This window comes from Tasmannia lanceolata, unplaced genomic scaffold (assembly GCF_043159265.1).
Source record: "Tasmannia lanceolata isolate RefF3 unplaced genomic scaffold, GAP_Taslan_0.1 ptg000054l, whole genome shotgun sequence".
NCBI lineage: Eukaryota > Viridiplantae > Streptophyta > Magnoliopsida > Canellales > Winteraceae > Tasmannia > Tasmannia lanceolata.
This window is the reverse complement of record NW_027518731.1, coordinates 1,079,614-1,097,017: the sequence shown is the minus strand read 5'-3', so window position 1 is coordinate 1,097,017 and position 17,404 is coordinate 1,079,614. Positions and strand designations below refer to the sequence as shown.

The 17,404-nt window shown below is 37.8% G+C and overlaps 1 protein-coding gene and 1 non-coding gene across 2 annotated transcripts; one reads left to right on the top strand and one right to left on the bottom strand.

Moving 5' to 3' along the window:
* The first annotated feature begins 12,461 nt into the window (after window positions 1-12,461).
* On the top strand, window positions 12,462-14,984 carry LOC143864877 (Chaperone DnaJ-domain superfamily protein). The gene is made up of 3 exons (XM_077375744.1): window positions 12,462-12,683; window positions 12,921-12,998; window positions 14,704-14,984. The coding sequence occupies exons 1-3, from the start codon at window positions 12,504-12,506 to the stop codon at window positions 14,842-14,844; spliced, it is 399 nt and encodes a 132-aa protein (XP_077231859.1). The 5' UTR covers window positions 12,462-12,503; the 3' UTR covers window positions 14,845-14,984.
* A 1,410-nt stretch (window positions 14,985-16,394) lies between these two features.
* On the bottom strand, window positions 16,395-16,476 carry TRNAS-UGA (transfer RNA serine (anticodon UGA)). Its single transcript has one exon. It is a non-coding gene; the product is annotated as a tRNA-Ser (tRNA).
* Window positions 16,477-17,404: the final 928 nt, after the last annotated feature.

The window sequence follows — 17,404 nt, the reverse complement described above, 5'->3', positions numbered from 1 at the left end:
GGCCTAGATCACTTCTCCTTGTGCTAAAATCTGAAACCCTAAACATGTGATTTCCATCATGGCCCTACACTTGTCCTTCTTTTGATCTTAGGGTCCTTGCTCATTGCTTATAGAGGAAGCAATGAGAACATCCAAGAATACCCTTGAAGATGGGTTTATTTCCTTCTTGCCCAACACCTCTATTTTGATTTTTTTATTAGAGAAGAATGATATACCCGACCCCCCCACTTTTTGCTCTGAACAGCCCCATCTAGTGTATTTTAACTACTCTTATCTTTACAGGGGGGTGGCTCGGGTAGGAAAAGGGGGCGGAATAAATTTTCTTCTTCTTTGATTTGCCTATGGTAAGCTAGTATTGGCACACCCATGCCCTGCTAATTCACCCTCCCTTTTCATATTTCTTTATACTATGCCCAGCTCAAGCTCGAGACATGGGTTGGGATGCGACTTGGGTCGATTCATGAAATTCGGGTTGAGATTTTCAACTTGCAATCGAGTTAGGTTCGGATTAATTCTATTCATTTTCCGCCTGACCTTGGCCCGACTCGACCCAATCTATAGACCTGAGCGTCAGATATCAATACCAACAATTCAGGGTTCAAATAAAAAGGGGGCCGATATCAGAGGTGAAGGTTACATTGGTAATTTGTCCAATTCTTGGGACATGAGAGTGGGGATCAGGGCTTCAAATTAAAGGGGGTTTCTCGGGTTATGAACATCGATCAAAGGGCCTGGCAACGACAGTATTTTCCAGGTTTTTTCGGGTTGGTTTCGCACTTCGAGACCTTGTTCAACCTCGGGATTTCATTCGAATACGCGGGTTTAGGGCCCTGTCAAAATGGGGTGTCTGCACCTTCTACCAGGTAGGTTACAAAGTCAGGGCCAAAACTCCTATCCCTTCTATCTCTTGAACTTCTTCTTATTTTACTAGGTTGTACACTAGGTTCACAAACTTCTGTTTGTGATTCTAAAGGATGATCTACAGAAGTTGTAGGTTCAATTTCTTTAGGAATTGAAGTGAACCTATTTTCATAGAAAATGACATCTCTAGACTCAATTATGGTATTTACATCTATGAAATCATTAGGTTCTATAACTAAGAACCTATAGGCCTTACTGTGACTAGCATATCCCAAAAAGATACATTCAATACCCTTTTCACCTAATTTCCTTAACTTAGGTTTAGAGACTTTAACTATAGATCTATAACCCCAAACTTTAAGGTAACTTAAGTTTGGTTTCCTTTTCTTCCACAATTCATAAGAGGTTATATTAGATTTCTTACTAGGTATCCTATTCAAAATGTGACAAGCCGTAAGTAAGGCTTCACCCCAAAAACTCTTATTTAAACCAGAATTAACAAGCATAGCATTAATCATTTCAGTAAGTGTCCTATTCTTCATTTCTGCTACACCATTTTGTTGTGGTGTATAAAGGGCAGAAGTTTCATGGACTATGCCTACTGATTCACATAAATGAGGAAAGTGATATTCACCACCTCTATCTGATCTGAGACATTTAATGCTTGTTATACATTGGTTTTCGACTTCTGTTTTATAAATCTTAAATTTTTCTAAAACCTCATCTTTATGACTAAGTAGATAAACATAACAGTACTTAGAATAATCATCAATAAATGTAACAAAGTACTTTTTACCTCCCTTTGTAGGAACACTATGTATGTCACATACATCACTATGTATTAAATCTAACAAGTTAGAAGTTCTATCTACTTTAGGGAATGACTTAGTGATTATCTTGGTTTGCATGCATGTTTTACATCTATCTACTAAGTCATTTTCATATTTAGGAATTAAGGTTAACTTAACCATATTATTCATTTTCCTAGTATTTACATGTCCTAAACGATTATGCCCTAAAGATAAAGAAGAATCCAAAACATAAGCAAAGACATTCACTTTATTGATATTAAGTTTGAACATCCCTTCATACATATATCCCTTCCCAACAAAAGTACCCCCCTTAGAAAGAATGAACTTGTCAGATTCAAATACAAGTTTGAAGCCATTCTTGTTAAGAATACTTCCAGACACTAAGTTCTTTCTAACTTCTGGTGCATGGTAGACATCGGTTAGAGTGAGTCGCTTGCTGGATGTGATCTCAAGTTCCACCTTGCCCTTCCCTTTGACTTTTGCTTTCGAAGAATTTTCCATGTATAACACGCTTCCATCTTCAACTGTTTCATAAGTTGAAAACAGGTTCCTGTCTTTACAGACATGCATCGTCGCACCAGAGTCAATCCACCAATTATTGCCACCTTCAAGCATATTTGCCTCTGAAATCATGGCGACAAACTTTTCTTTGTCTGTTGATGCACCCGACTTCTTATCCTTAAGAAGTCGGCACTCACTCTTGTAATGGCCTGGTTTGCCACAGTTGAAACAAGCACCCTTTCTTTTCTTATTCTTATTAGTCTTCTTTTCAGGGTGTTTGTTTCTTTTCCAATTACCTTTTCCTTGTTGGTTCGAATTCTTGACATTTTCTACCAAATGGATCTTAAAGGATACAGTTTCATCTTCTTTCTTATCTCTGATTCTTGACTCTTCCTCAATCCTGAGGCATTGAGCCAAGTCTTCAATAGACATTTCCTCTTTCTTGTGTTTTAGACTTTTTCTAAAGTCTTTCCAAGTTGGTGGAAGTTTGTCAATAATTGAAGGGACAATGAAGGAATCATCAAGAAGGATGCCTTGCAAATGAATTTGACTAATTACATGTTGTATTTCATGTAATTGATCAATAACAGACTTATCATCTACCATTTTAAAATTTAAAAATCGACTCACAGTGAATTTCTTGCTACTGGCATCTTCCGCCAAGTATTTGGCTTCAAGTGCATTGCAGATTTCACTTGCTGATCCCATGCATTGATATATGTCAAATAGTGTATCTAACATAGCATTTAAGATGTGCCCTTTGCAAATGTAATCATCCTGTTCCCACTTCATCCTTGCACAAGCCTCCGCCAAAGTTTCATTTTCATTTGCTGCCGGCTTTAGAGTAGTGAGAACCCGGACCACTTTGAGTGATGTCAAAATGAAGTGCAACTTCTTCTGCCAGCGCTTGAAATTTTCTTTGTCGAAATGTTCGAGTTTGACAAAGTCTTGGGTCATTTGACGAACCGAATAAAGTGCCATTGAAACAACAGTAGATAATCTTGTCTTAAGATTGTTGGAAAAAATTGAGGGTACTGTTGTTGATAGAAAACAGAAACTTGTTGCTTCAAGGCGTGATATCACTTTCCTTAAGACAAGATTCGCCCCCACTAGTAGTGTGCAAAGGGGATCCGCGAATTGCCTTCAAGATACAATGAAGCCTAGTTGAGAAGCCCTACTAATGTTTGATGACGCGTAGCACTAGTGTAATCAAACCCGAAATGCCTTTCTGAAATTTCAAGCCTTAGAGAAATTTCTAGATAATGTTTCTGCAGAAAAACAGTATCTAGAACAGTAAACAAAAGAAAAACAGTATATAGAAATACTTGGGGATTTTGTAGGAGTGTAAAGTCTGTCAGAGTTGCCAATTCATTTTCCTATATGAAATGACTGAATTCTGCACATTTTGTAGACCACCTGGTGTCTTTTCAGTGTGAAAAACACCTCTACAGGGCACCTTTTCAGCATGTTTGAAATCTGACCGTTAGATCGCACCCATTGATATTGAACGGTCCTGATCGATCCTAGAGGTGATTGTTGGTTTGAGTAAAACCTCTCTCCAACCTAGTCATCATTAGATCAACCATCTATGGTGTGGATCGCACCCCCTTGGCACTTGACCGTTGGGGGAAGGGACACAACCCATTTGATCACACTCTTTGACCGTTGGAGTTATGGGCCCGTTGGGCCAACCATTAGGCCAGAACCGAAGCCCAACCCAATCGAACCATTCGGCTTGATGGGCCTACGAACCATTTGACCCACCCATCCGACCGGTCCACTTTCATCTTGATCCAATGGTGCAGATCAAATCTGAAAAATTAAAGGCTCCAATCGCTCCTCGCGACGTTGCGTACGTGCGAAGTGCGCCTAAAAAAGCGCCACTATGCGCCCTATAGCCCATTGCCCACGCCCCGCGCGTGCGCGTGTGCTCATGTGCTAAACGGTGCGTTGCACCGTCCCGCGGGTCCAACCATGGGTTCAACCCAATGTGCAATCAACAAGTATTAGAAAAGTGTAGTGCTTTATAAGCCCTTTCTCTTTCCTTTCTCTCATCCGGTACGGGACTATCTTTTCAACTACACTTCTACATCCTTTTGTAAAAGCAAATCTTTCCAAGAAAACATTTTCTTTTTCCCAAACGGTTTTGATAAAATATTTTCCAAAACACTAAAACATCCAAAATACATGATTTTGAAAATCCAAAATCACTAACAAAATCGACTCCCATGTGGTCTTGACTCCCAAATATCTTAAATCGATTCCCCATGAGTGAAGACACATGGGCAGTCGATTTAAGATATTTGGAAGTCAATTTATCACTGCCCTTAATTTGGGACTTGATTTAAAATTTGTTTTTACTCCCATTTTATGTCGAAAGAAATAGAGCATAAAAGGAAAAAAAAAATCGGACATAAGCAACAAGATGTATCATGAAAGATAATGATTATGTTTTAGGAATGTTTAGCAATCTGCATCACATTTGGTCACATCTCTGGCTGTTAAATAAATGTCTCTCTAATGCCAATAATGATTGTTAATTTTAGAGTGACAAGCCACATTTGCAAGAAAAACAACCACACAGTTTCCTTCCCTGAATTGATGAGATACGACCGAGTTGATTTACTAATGAGCTTCTTAATTTCTAAGGGGCAACTTAGTCAGGTTGGGTTGAGCTTTGGTTAAAAAATGAATTTGAATCAACCCAAACCTGATCCGAATTTATGGTAAAATCTCAACTCGAATTCCCAAAAATCAACCTAAGTTGAACCCTTATTAATTTCTGGCCATAAATAGTTTAACGGCCTTGCTATTCCTTCCATTCTTCTTGTGCGCCTCTCCTTCCAAATTTTCCATGCAACGATAGGAGGAGTAATTCCAAGAAGGAAGAAATCCATAGAAAGATCTATTTTTTCAGATAGATTGAACCAATGTTGCATCCATCCATGTATAACATGAGAATGAATTAAATGGAACTCGCAAACTCTTAGAGAATAAAAACCAAGTATCTGATTTAAGAACTTGCAAAACCACATAGAAGCCATTTTATATGGAATCTTCAATCCTCTCATCAGTAGCTATGGCATTGTGGAAAAGTTTCTAGGCACAGCATTCGGGCTCACTCGAAAACAGCAACGGCTCACTCTGTGGTATCTTCACTGTGATGGCTTTCACACTACTCCAAGTTGTCTATTCCATTTTCCACATGTCACATTTTTTGTGACTCAAACATGTGACGTGGTGGCTGCTCTGATACCAAATGTTAAATTGGCTACGCTCTTTAAACTTGTCTCATATCACACTAGGTCCCACCTAGTCTCACAACTATGCAGGCCCCCACTTAGAACCATTACACTAATGCCATTTCATAAAGCGGTATGTTCCCACACCATCTGTCAGCCCAGAAGTTTATATTTTCTTTACCAATAAGCTATTTGATTCTATTAATCCAGAGGTTTTTGAGACGTTCTTCACTGTTTAGAACAGCTGACCCTCGTCTCTATAATATTCAAATGATCGATTTTAACATACTTCGATCTCATGAATTGGCTCCAGAGGCACAATTAGCTTGAAGGTTGTGCACCCAATAGTCAATCTTCCACATTTTGTCCCATGAGACCCGCTTCTTTTCCTGAACCCAAAGTTTCCCTACTAAATTTAGCAAATAGGCCCTGTTGGCTTTAGATTGTGCATAATTTGTAGTCCGATATCGGCTTGGCCCATAATCGGTTGTCACAATCTAAAACGAACAGGGCCTTCAAATCTTTCCATAACCTGTTAAGAAGGCTCAGGGCTAAAATAATAAACATGGGAATACAGGATAAAATGTGATTTAAGAGGTTAACCTTATCGAGTCACGGAAGAGGTGACCTATGAAGAGGACTAGCTAGAAAGGGCTACTTAGTAAAAAGCCAGACTGAAGTTGCTATAGAGTGGACTGCCATGGAAGGGGCGACCTATGTAAAGGGCTATCTAGGAAAAAGGCCAAAGTGAAAGCTATTATAGAGTGGTCCACCAAAGAGCTGAGTGGCAGCTCGACTATGTATTGGACTGATTGGGACCAACCCTAGTATGAGACAAATTTAAAGGGCCTAGCCTAATGCGTTCTATCAGCTTTGGATCTTTTGGCATTTTAGTTAGGTACCTAACATTCTCAGTCACCATTCCTTGAAAACTATCTTTTTCTCCCACCTCTTTGTCCTCCCTGTCACTAAGTAAACAAATATTCCATGATTTTTTTGTGTGGATGTCAAACATGCCCTAAGGCGTTTGCATATCTTAGAATAGCCATTGATCCATTTCCTTTTCACAGTGAAATTATATAACCCTTCCCATTTTCGCTAAAAAGACGACAACAGTTAGACTCTTTCTAGCCAATCATACTTTGGGCCCCACACATATCAAGTGAACATGATTGGGTCCGTTTATTCAATTGGCAAACACAAGTCTGGCCCATTGTCATTGACCCCTCCTTGAGATGATAATTCTTGATCGATTAGTCAATCTCTTTCAGTAAGGCCCGTTTGGATTCCTAGAAATTTTAAAAAAGAAAAACTTTTCACAATATTTTGCTCTTTTATTTTTTTATTACGAATGAAAAAAATAATGCGAACGACACCAGTTCCGTTCTTTCTATTTAGGCTGTTAAAACAGATTTTACCCCATTTTAAGTGGAAAAATGAATTTTAGGTCGACAGAGACAAAACCTAACGTAAAAGTGCAAAAAAAAAAAAAAGAAGGAAAAATACACTTAGACCCCCTTTGGTTTCTGACATATTCAACTTAACGCCTAATGTTTAAAAAGTTACAAGCAGACCCCCTGTGGTTTCAATTTGTGTAAGGAAGACCCCCTCAGTTGACGGTTCGTCCACAGATTGAAGGGTTAGGATGACCCTATGGAGCTGATTTTTTGGGCACACCCTATCTATGTCGGGGCCCATCAAATGAACGCTTTCGATCATCCAAACAATATGGGCCCACTGTGTTTTTGATAGTGTTTGGATTCGGGTATGGGGTTTGGTCACACTACCAAAAACGCAGTGGGCCTAAGTGTATTTTTCCTGAATAACAAATAGTAATAAGTGGGGCATTTTTTTGGTATAGGATTTTAAGGAGAAAAGAGATATAGAGATCGATGATGATCATCTAATCGAGGAGACTTTATCATTCCCAATTCGTGATAGCAGACCCTTCGTTTTAGGATGAATACTGAGTAGGACACACACTATGGTAGAGTGGGTCCTACCTTTGAATCATCTGAGCATCTATTTGATATGATCCGATGAATGTGAACCGTTGGCTATATTTAAATTTTGATATTCCAAAAAAAAAAAAAAGATATTCAACAACAATGCACATTATTAATTCGATGTTATAATTGGATGATTGACTTGAATTTTGGGCAAAGGAAATTTATACCGGTCGCGACTCATAGTATTATAGTAAGGTTGTGCTCTATTACTTTTTAGGAAAATTATTCAAATCTTCCTCAAATATCTCAAAATATATGAGGTGAAAAATAAAAACTGGGATTTTTGCTGATTAGTCCCTAAATGGCAAAATAATTGCTTTTAGTCCATAAGAAAAGCATGTTATCTTATTAGTCCTACTTTTAGAAAATATTTGCTAAAAGGTCCCTAAAACTCAACTATTTCAATTTTCTCCGTTAAAAATTCTAATATGGCAAATTTACCCCCCAACCCATTTAATCTTTTTATACCGTTTTCTGATCTTTCTTCCGTTATTTTCGTAAGAAAACTAGGAAATAAGCAAAATATTATCTCTTCCAATATTCTCTTCGAAAATCCTTCAACAAAAAATCATTTTAGGGATTGAATAAATTAAAAAATCTCTCTAAAATAAATTAAACAGGGTAGGAATAAAGTAAGAAATTTTAGTAATATTTTTCGTTTCTAACTTTTCCAAGAAATTCCTGTCTTGGTTGGATTGCAAGAAAATAACTCTGATGGAAGAGATAATATTTTGCTCATTTCCTAGTTAATGTTATCAGCACTACCATATTTTGATGATCGCACTCCTCGCTTTATCAAAAAGTAAGGTATGGCCCGCACCATAGGATGATCCAAACATTCCATTGATGGGCCACAGCCTAAATAGGTTGTGCCTCAAAAATCATTTCCATAGGTTGATCCTAACCCTCATTGAGGGACTAAATCTTAGAGGGTTGATCCTAACCCTCTATAGATCGGAGGGTTAGAATAAACCTATGAAAATGATTTTTGGAGCACAACCTATTGAGGCTGTGGCCCATCTCATGTACAGTTTGGATCATCCTATGGTGCGGGCAATACTGTACTTTTTAATAAAGTAAGGAGTGCGATCATCAAAATATGGTAGTGCTGATAACATTTCCCTTTTTTATGTCTTATCTTCAAAAACGTTAACAACTTTGAAAAAAAATTACAAGATTTTCGAAGAGAATATTAGAAGAGATAATATTTTGCTTATTTCCTAGTTTTTTTTTCCTAAAATAATGGAAAGGAAATCAAAAAAGCTAAAACCGATTAAATGGGTTGGGGTTAAATTTGTCATATTAGAATTTTTAACGGGAAAAATTGACGCAGGTGAGTTTTAGGGATCTTTTAGCAAACATTTTCTAAAAGTAGGACTACTGAGAAAATATGTTTTTCTAGGGACTAATAAGCAATTATTTTGCCATGTATGGACTAATCAGCAAATATCCCATAAAAACTTGAAAGTGAAGTAAAGAATATATTTTGGATTTGAAAATTAAAAAAAAGGGTTGAATGTCAAAATTAGGTATTCAACAACTTACCTTTTTATGTCAGTTTATAATCTGCTAATTTTGATAAACAAAATCATATTGAAGCATTATGAAAATAATTAATTGAGCAAAAGAGCTAACCCAAGTTTAGACTACCAAATAATTGAGTAATGGACTTAATTACTTCATAGTAGCAGCTTTCTTTGGGGGTTCAGTGGAAGCACCCTAGCCATTAGAAGACCTTTTTAATGATCCATTCCAAGCCATCTATTAGTAATACATATTGCGTAACACTTTCTAAGTAGATAAAAAGAACTCAGATTGAATGATCAAAACTTCAAACGATCATAACTTTTGATTCGACCACAAGACCACGGCTTACAAGATCTCATTTGAATCGTCTTCATTAGATTTGCCTCAACAAGCATTATTAGAGATTGAATGAGTCTAGAGAGATAAGGCATCTTCGGAACCATAGTCCACTCTTTTGTTTTTTGCTTTTTTTTTTATGCTGAGAACGAGATCAAAAGAATCAGGTGGATGAAATTAAGAAAACTTGACCTATGGTTTCAGGATAAGCCCTATGGAGAATGGTTGCCAACCATGCCCATAATGGCCGCAAATTAGTGTTAGAATCCCCTAATGATGGTAGATTTGGTGAATAACACATCTAGGAAAGGCCTGCTAACTATGGCCTGTTTGTTTTGGATTTTGAGAATTGTTTTTGAGTCCAAAACTGATTCTTGGAAAAATGGGCATTAGGTTTGCACTTGAAGAATTGATTTTGGACCCAAATAATTACTACATTCCAACAAAAATACACATATTGTTGTGATATAGAATCGATTTAAGAGTGTAAAATTGTTTTCACAATGTGAATCAAACACCCAATTTTGCCAAGAATCAATTCCAAGCTCAAAATCAATTCTCAAAATCTACAACGGAATGGTTTGGATAATTTAATAAGGGATTTGCTAGGGACCATCGCATTTGGCATTTCGTGGAGCGTTGTTGCATGAGAGAGCAGCCGCCTCGGATGAATTAAATGAAGACAAAATCTGAGCACACGTGGCTGCTCTCTCATGCAATAGATACTCCCCAAAATGCCTTATGGTATGGTCCTTAGCAAATCCCATTAAATAAATAGTTTCACTTGTACTTGTGCTGTCATATGCTTTCTCTAAAAAACGTCTAGATTATTAAATGGAGAATTTATATAATGGGTGGCCGTGAAAACACGTGAAGTCTAAAAAAGTAGGCACGGCCCACTTTTTTTTATGATCTAAACCGTTCATCTGTTTGGGCTGTACCTACTTTTGAAATGATTTTTGGGGCACAACCTATTTACATTGTGCCTAAACAGTGAACGGTTTGGATCATCAAAAAAAAGTGGGCTGTACCTACTTTTTTCAGACTTCACGTGTTTTCACGGCCACCCATCATATAAATTCTCTATTAAATGAATGGCACTCAATGGTATTCTTGCTCTCATTTCTTTCTAGCAAAAATGTGCACGAACGTGACAACTGCACAACCTTTAGATCAACCTTAGATCGTAAGGACAAAAATTAGTCTTCTTATTTCCATCTGAGCAATCAATGGATGACAATGATATTTCAGAGCCACGGGCCCACAAAGATTAGAGGATTCTTACAGGATGTGACTTCGAAAGTCATGCGGACAACCGGATAAGATTTATTTTGAATTGTTTATCTCATTAAAATACAATTGGGGCTATGATAATTAATGCTCCATGAATTTACAATCTCTTATATCTTATTGCTCAGACTAGCAAACCAACACCGTTGCTTAGCCAATAGTTTAAACTCTCTTATTTTTATATGAAATACAAAAATTCAGTAATATAAGATAAAAGGGGGGTACCTTCTTAAATCTTAAGAAATGATGTTCAGAGTACATACACGTGAAAAGTTAATGCCATTCAAAGCATATGTTGTATATAAATACATACTGTATTTAGGTACATAAAAAAAACCTTCTTCTATTTATTAGTGGGATCCATTGTGGTGGCCATAGCAATCATGAAATTTTGCATGACACTAGAGACGACAACAACAATAGCAGATGCACTATAAACGTGACAAGATAGAATCAAAGAGTGAGACGAAAGAAGTGTCGCATGGCTAAGATAACACCTGACTGTAAATTAATACTCTAGTGGCTTATATGAAAGAGGAAAGTGTTCATGAGGTATAGCTCATATAAGCTTATCTGAGCTATAGCTCAAAAACACATGTGGCCCCACATTTTTGGGGGATCCAAAGCATTCATTTGGAAGGCCCTTCCATGGATAGGGTGTGTACCAAAAATCAACTCTCTAGGATCATCCTAATCCTAGCATTTGTGGAGGGAAAAAATGGGCAGAAACATGGACACGCATTGTCTGTCCATTTTCCCCTCCACCTTTGATTCGGTTAGGATGATCATACATGTCTGATTTTTGGTACACACCCTATCCATGGAAGGACCTTCCAAACGAATGCTTTGGATCCTCTAAAAAATGTGGGGCCACATGTGTTTTTGAGCTATAGCTCAGATAAGCTCAGAACCACTTTAATCTATATAAAATGCGATCACCAATAATATTAATTATTAGAGCCCCAACTCTACGTAGAAGGGTAAATTTGTAATTTTACAAGCGCGAGATGGCATATCCCACATCTGACCAACAAGGGAAAGAAAGAAGGTTGGTAGGCATTGGAGTAGTTGAAAGGGGTATTTTTAGTTATTTAATAAAAAGCCATGGGTATAATTCCCCCAATACATGGACAAGAGACAGCCACCAACCCCTCGTTTCCTTGATGTTGATCCAAACATGTGTATATGAGGAATGCTAAATTGAAGCGCCCCTCACGCCCTTTCGATCCACGTCATCAAATGTTGTATCAAACGAACGGTTCAGATCACTCAGTTGGGGCCCGCTATGTTGTACCAGCTCTCAATTGACGTATTATGTATTAATCTAACGACAAAAATTGAATATGATTAGTCATTAGGGTTGTCTGATTAGCGTGATTCTTGGGCTATCACAGATTTGTCCTATCTAATGGATGGTCAGGATTGGTGGGGGGTCAGTATGTAAGTTCTTAAGATATTCTTGCAATGTTGGACCCAACTAGATGAGCTGTTCTCATCGACCAACGGTAGAGATTAATTGGAACAATGCTAAGGTTCTTGATTGATCGAGCCTCTTCTGGGGTTTTACCAATAAAAGGTAAATCGTTGATTATGGATGAGATGTTGTACAAGATCAACGAGATCACTTTTCAGAACATTTTGTCTTATTCATTTCATTCATCTGAGGTGGCTGTTCTCTCATGCAAAAGTCAGACGCGAAACGCCTTTCCACGAAATCCCCTAGCAAATCCCTCAATATAAAAACGTTTTTTTTAAAAAAAAAAATTTCTATGGGTCAGAGGACGAAACGGTCACTTCATGATTTAAGGTCATTTTGTTATTTACTCCATATCTGAGGGTATTTTCACAAACCTCATCCTTCAAAAAAGCCATATGGGGGTAAACCACCCAACTTCCTTCAAAAAAAAAAAAAAACGACAACAAGGATGAGAAATGGAACAGGGCGATTGCACGGCCGTTTTCTCTCGTACAATCCGGAATCTTGCCGGTGTATCAGATTTCCGGCAAGATCCCTCTCGTTCTCCCACGAATACTCCGTCCTCGGTCTGACACCTTTCGCCTCAAAGAGCGACATCAAACACGCCTACAAGCGCTTGGCCTTGAAGGTAATAAAAACACAAGAAATGAATAGGGCAATGATAAATTCGCACCCGCTCTAGGATAATTCGCACCGCTTTAAAAGAGGGCACATACCCTCTTTTGAAAGGGTGCGGATTTATCATCGCCCGCAAAAAATAAAGCCCATTTTCTCTTGCTCTAAGGTTGCGTATTAGTTACTTATTACACCCCATGCGCATTTTAGAAATACAATTCATTTTATTTATTTCTCCTTAAATTTGTAGTATCACCCGGATGTGATCAAAGTGGGGAACTGGGGTGAGAAGCAGAACATTTTTAAAGAGATCAAATCTGCATACCAGGTAAATATTTATATATTTTATGAAATAATTAGCTTAAATTTTTATTTTTTTTGTTATTTATCATGGATTTTTTGGTATTTAAATTTTTTGGACCATGGGTATTACCTCGAATTCATATGTAATTTGTATGAAAAAATGGTCAAATTATAGGAAGATTAATCTGTATTTAATTTTACAACGTATCAATGAAATGATCTGATGATGGGGATGTTATGGCTGGTGGGCCCCATCATCAAATGAAGGGTAATTTTCCAATGGAGAAGATTATCTGTGGCAAAAGTAGACGTGGGATCTTGTGGTTTCGTATAATCCAAGCCGTCCGTATGCTAGGCCTTACAATTGATGGCCCACATATCGAAATCTCTTGTATCAGACAATCCTAACCCTCTGATTTGTGGAGAATTTCGCAGCTTTACCAAATAAATGGTTTGGAATCTTTGGATGCGGAGGTGATATACTGGCGGCCTTATTCCCTGGGCCAGCTCTCTCTACTGTATTTATGACTAACCTTTTCACTACAAGTAGGTGATCCAAGGAATAAAAAGGGGCGAATATATCATTTCCCTCTGGATCGATGAAAGAGTGAGATCCACCTAGATCTTCTAGGGCACGAGTTTGGCACCCTTTAAAAAAAATGGAATATTAAGTTGAGCAAGGGTAGAGATGCTCTGGCTAAGGAGAGTGTGATTGGGTTGGTAAAGGAAGAAAAAAAAATCCCACTTTATACTAGTGTTGCTGCTCAAATTTGTCTGACTGAAAGAACGACTTTTGTGTAGATCGGGTCCTACCTTTTGTTTGGTTTGGATGGAAGGGAGGTTGTCTTGGCCCTCAAGCTAAGCTCGAAGACAAATGGTTAGGGACACCTGGAATTGGAACTCCAGGAGGACCCTTCGACACTCAAGTTAGATAAGAGGCAATAGAATGAGAGCTGAACACCAATAGTTTGTGTGGGTTACTTGGGTGGTAACGCGCCAACTTTGTTGAATATGGAGCGGAGGGTTCTCTTTTATAGGCGGAGGTTATGAGAGGTCTCAGGACTTGTGGCTTCGGAATTCGTGGGGTGGAGCGACCACCCGATCGGCAGTACTCGGCTTGGGCTGCAAGACAGGCTTGACTGGCTCAGGTGTCTGCGGGCAAACAATTATATCAATATATTGAAAAATAACTTGCTATGTTATTCAAGAGATAATTAAAAAATGTCATATACGCCTACATAAGTCGGGTCGGGTTTCGGGTTTTGGGTTTTTTTTCTTTAAACCCGACCCTACCCAAGACCCATGATTTCTAAACCCGACCCAAGTTGCACCCCTAGAAAAATCTTTTGAAAAAGTCTTGGGCTATTACTATTTCGTTCAAGCTGCCATGGAGAAATCCGTAGACACACTTAACTAGTGCCGGAACATTGCGGTTCGAATCCGAGTGGCAGCCTCCTGGCTATTGTACGGGCCACTTCATAGGATGATTCAAACCGAGGGTCAGGATCATCCTATGGAAATTATTTTTGGGCACTACCTATTTATTATGGCCTTACAAATGAATGGTTTGGATCATCCTATGGAGTGGTCTGTACAATACTTATTGGAAAATACTAGACTATACGGCCAAACACCATATAAAATTTCATATGCATTGTGCACATTAGTCATTCCCCTTAATTTAGTTAATTTTAAGTTCATTTATCTAATTTCTTATTTAATGCACATAGAGCCTAATGGATAAATTGGAAGAAGAAGAAGAGGAGGAGGAATCGTCCAGAGTGACGGAAGGTTATGAAGATGAATACGATGAGTGGGAGGAATGGATGGGTTTTGAAGGAGGGATTCCAATTATTTATAATCCATCCTGATTCCATATATTTTTGTGAATTATCTGTACTTGATTACTTACTAACTGGATTGTCTAATCCCATTTTATGTAATTTTGTAGATAGTGGAAATAAAAAAAGAGAGGCAAAACATGACAATCCATTCTGGAGTTGTAGATTTTCATGAAGGTGTAGATAGGGATATTAGCACTTGTAGATCGCATTGATAACATTGCAGTGTGAATCCTCAACCATTGATCAAATTTTGATCAATGGTAGAGGATTAAGTAAGCATATTTTGTCCTTGTGATCGATTAATCCCTTGAAGACAAGATCACAATTCAAAAGAAAGGGGAGTTTTGCAATGATGGGTGCTTACATTATAAGAGGTAAGCTCCCTTGGTGAGAGAATTGATCTCATTCTTTGATCAATATTATGATCAAGGGTTGGAATTAAATTGGTTAACAGACTCCTTTGCTCTTGGATTGGGTCAACTAGAGTGAAACGCATGGATTCTTCCAAATTTACCCCCTAAATTACCCCACTTCTCTCTATTTAAGGGTTGGGACATTTTTTTTTTTGGAAAGGTGACTTCTATTAGGAAAAACCCAAGAAATAGGAGGGGGCAAGATGGCTCCACACTGAAACTACAAATATATAGTCAAATGGATGCAATAATTAGCCTTTTTTTCCTTCTCCATAACTTCTTTCGCTAATTAATCAGACTCTTTATTCGTTGATCGAGGCATATGTTGTAATTTCGGAGTAATCGGAGCCACTAGATCTCAAGTTTTTGCAATGATGTTAGCTAGCGCCCATGGTCCCACTGTTTTGCTGCATGCACATGATATAGCATTTGACAGTCACCTTCAATAATGAGTGGATCAGATCCATTGGCTACAAACCAGATTTTGGGTTGACTCACAAATTTTTCGCGTTATAGAAGGTGTGAGTACTGGGTTTGTGTTATTGAATGCCCTTAAGCCTCAATCGTGAAGTGTTGAAAGAGTTTTGTGCATGTAAAAATAGATTTGGGGCTTAAGAAGGTTGAATTCATAGGATTTGAAATAACCATTCTATTTTCACCTTCTAGATAGTGTTTAGGGTTTTGTGGTCTTTAAATTCCCTTTTGCATCTCTCCATCTTGCAGAACACCTCTGTCTCCCACGTAAAACAACTTCTTCCTCGGTAATACAATCGTTTCCTGCTTCTTGTGTTCAAATATCCCAATTTGGTTAGTCGAACTGAAATTTGGTTACTCGAACCCAAATTTATTTACCCAAACCCAAAATCTGCTTTGTCAAACCTCAAAAGTAACCTAAGGGCATTTTGATCATCTTGTGAAGTGGGCCCCACTGCACTTTTTAAAAAAATACTAGACTTGAGGCCCACGCAGCATATAAAACTCACAAAATCACATACAACATTGCTGGGGTGTTTTGGGCATCCGAATCCAAAAAATGTAATCAAGTGAGCGGTTCGGATAGTCAAATGACCATTTAGAAGTTAGAACACATCGATGGAATGATCCTAGCCCTTGATCATTATACTGACCAAGAGATGGACGCCCAGTTAAAAAAAAATTTTAAACCGTCGACAGCAGGGTTCGAACCTGCGCGGGCGAAGCCCAACAGATTTCAAGTCTGTCTCCTTGACCACTCGGACATATCGACACTTTGTTGTAAGATGTGATTTAATTTTTTATTTATTCTTATAAAAAAATATTTATACAATTTTTTAGGGAAATGATATGTTCACCCCTTTTTCCACTTGGGAGAACCCCCTCTAGTGTAAAAGAGTAGTCATAAATACACTAGAGGGGACTGTTCCAAGGAAACAAAGGGGCGAATATTTCACTTCCCAAATTTTAACATTTAAGAAAAGGCAACTGGCCACTACCATGTTTTATTAATTGCAATAATTCAACTTGTATTTTCCTTTTTAAGTAGCTTGTGAGAGCATTTTTGAAAAGTGTGATAGCCTTTGACAGCTGGTTAAATAGCAAAATACAAGGGAGTTAGTGCAATCAACAAAACATGGTAAGGAGAATATCAGTAGCCTATAGAAAAATATGAAGACAATATTCAAATTGTTATTCTTCTTTTGAGCAACGTATGACTAATTATCTCAATTTTGTTCTTCTTTTGAACAACCTATGATCTAAACCATTTGGTTTTGTCTCTACATATACTTTTGAATAAAAACAATCATCAAATTTCATTGTAATTTTGCCAGCAATTGAGTTTTTTCAATCAACTTTTTTTTACTGGATATTTTTCTCATAAAATTAATTTACCAGCATTTTGTAAACTCATTTTCTATGGAAATTATTTTCCAAAACAATAAATTTTCTCTATTTTCAAGGAAAATTGCAACCGACTAGATAAGGGTGTCAATTTTGGCTCAAGCTCGGCTTGGAAAAAGCTCGGCTCGAAACCTTAACGAGCTGAGCTCGAGATAGGCCAGGCTCGGCTCGGCTCGTTAAGGCTCGTTAAGCATTTAATATATTTAAATATATATGTTATATATTAATATATACACTAAAAGGGTTGTCCAGGGAGTGAAAGGGGGAGGCAAAATATGTCACTTCTTTTTTGGAAC

Excerpts from the sequence above, each read along its gene's own strand:
- LOC143864877 (XM_077375744.1), top strand. The coding sequence starts at position 12,504 with ATGAGAAATGGAACAGGGCGATTGCACGGCCGTTTTCTCTCGTACAAT. Across the intron at positions 12,684-12,920 it reads ACAAGCGCTTGGCCTTGAAG|TATCACCCGGATGTGATCAA; the intron begins GTAATAAAAACA and ends TTAAATTTGTAG. Across the intron at positions 12,999-14,703 it reads AGATCAAATCTGCATACCAG|AGCCTAATGGATAAATTGGA; the intron begins GTAAATATTTAT and ends TAATGCACATAG.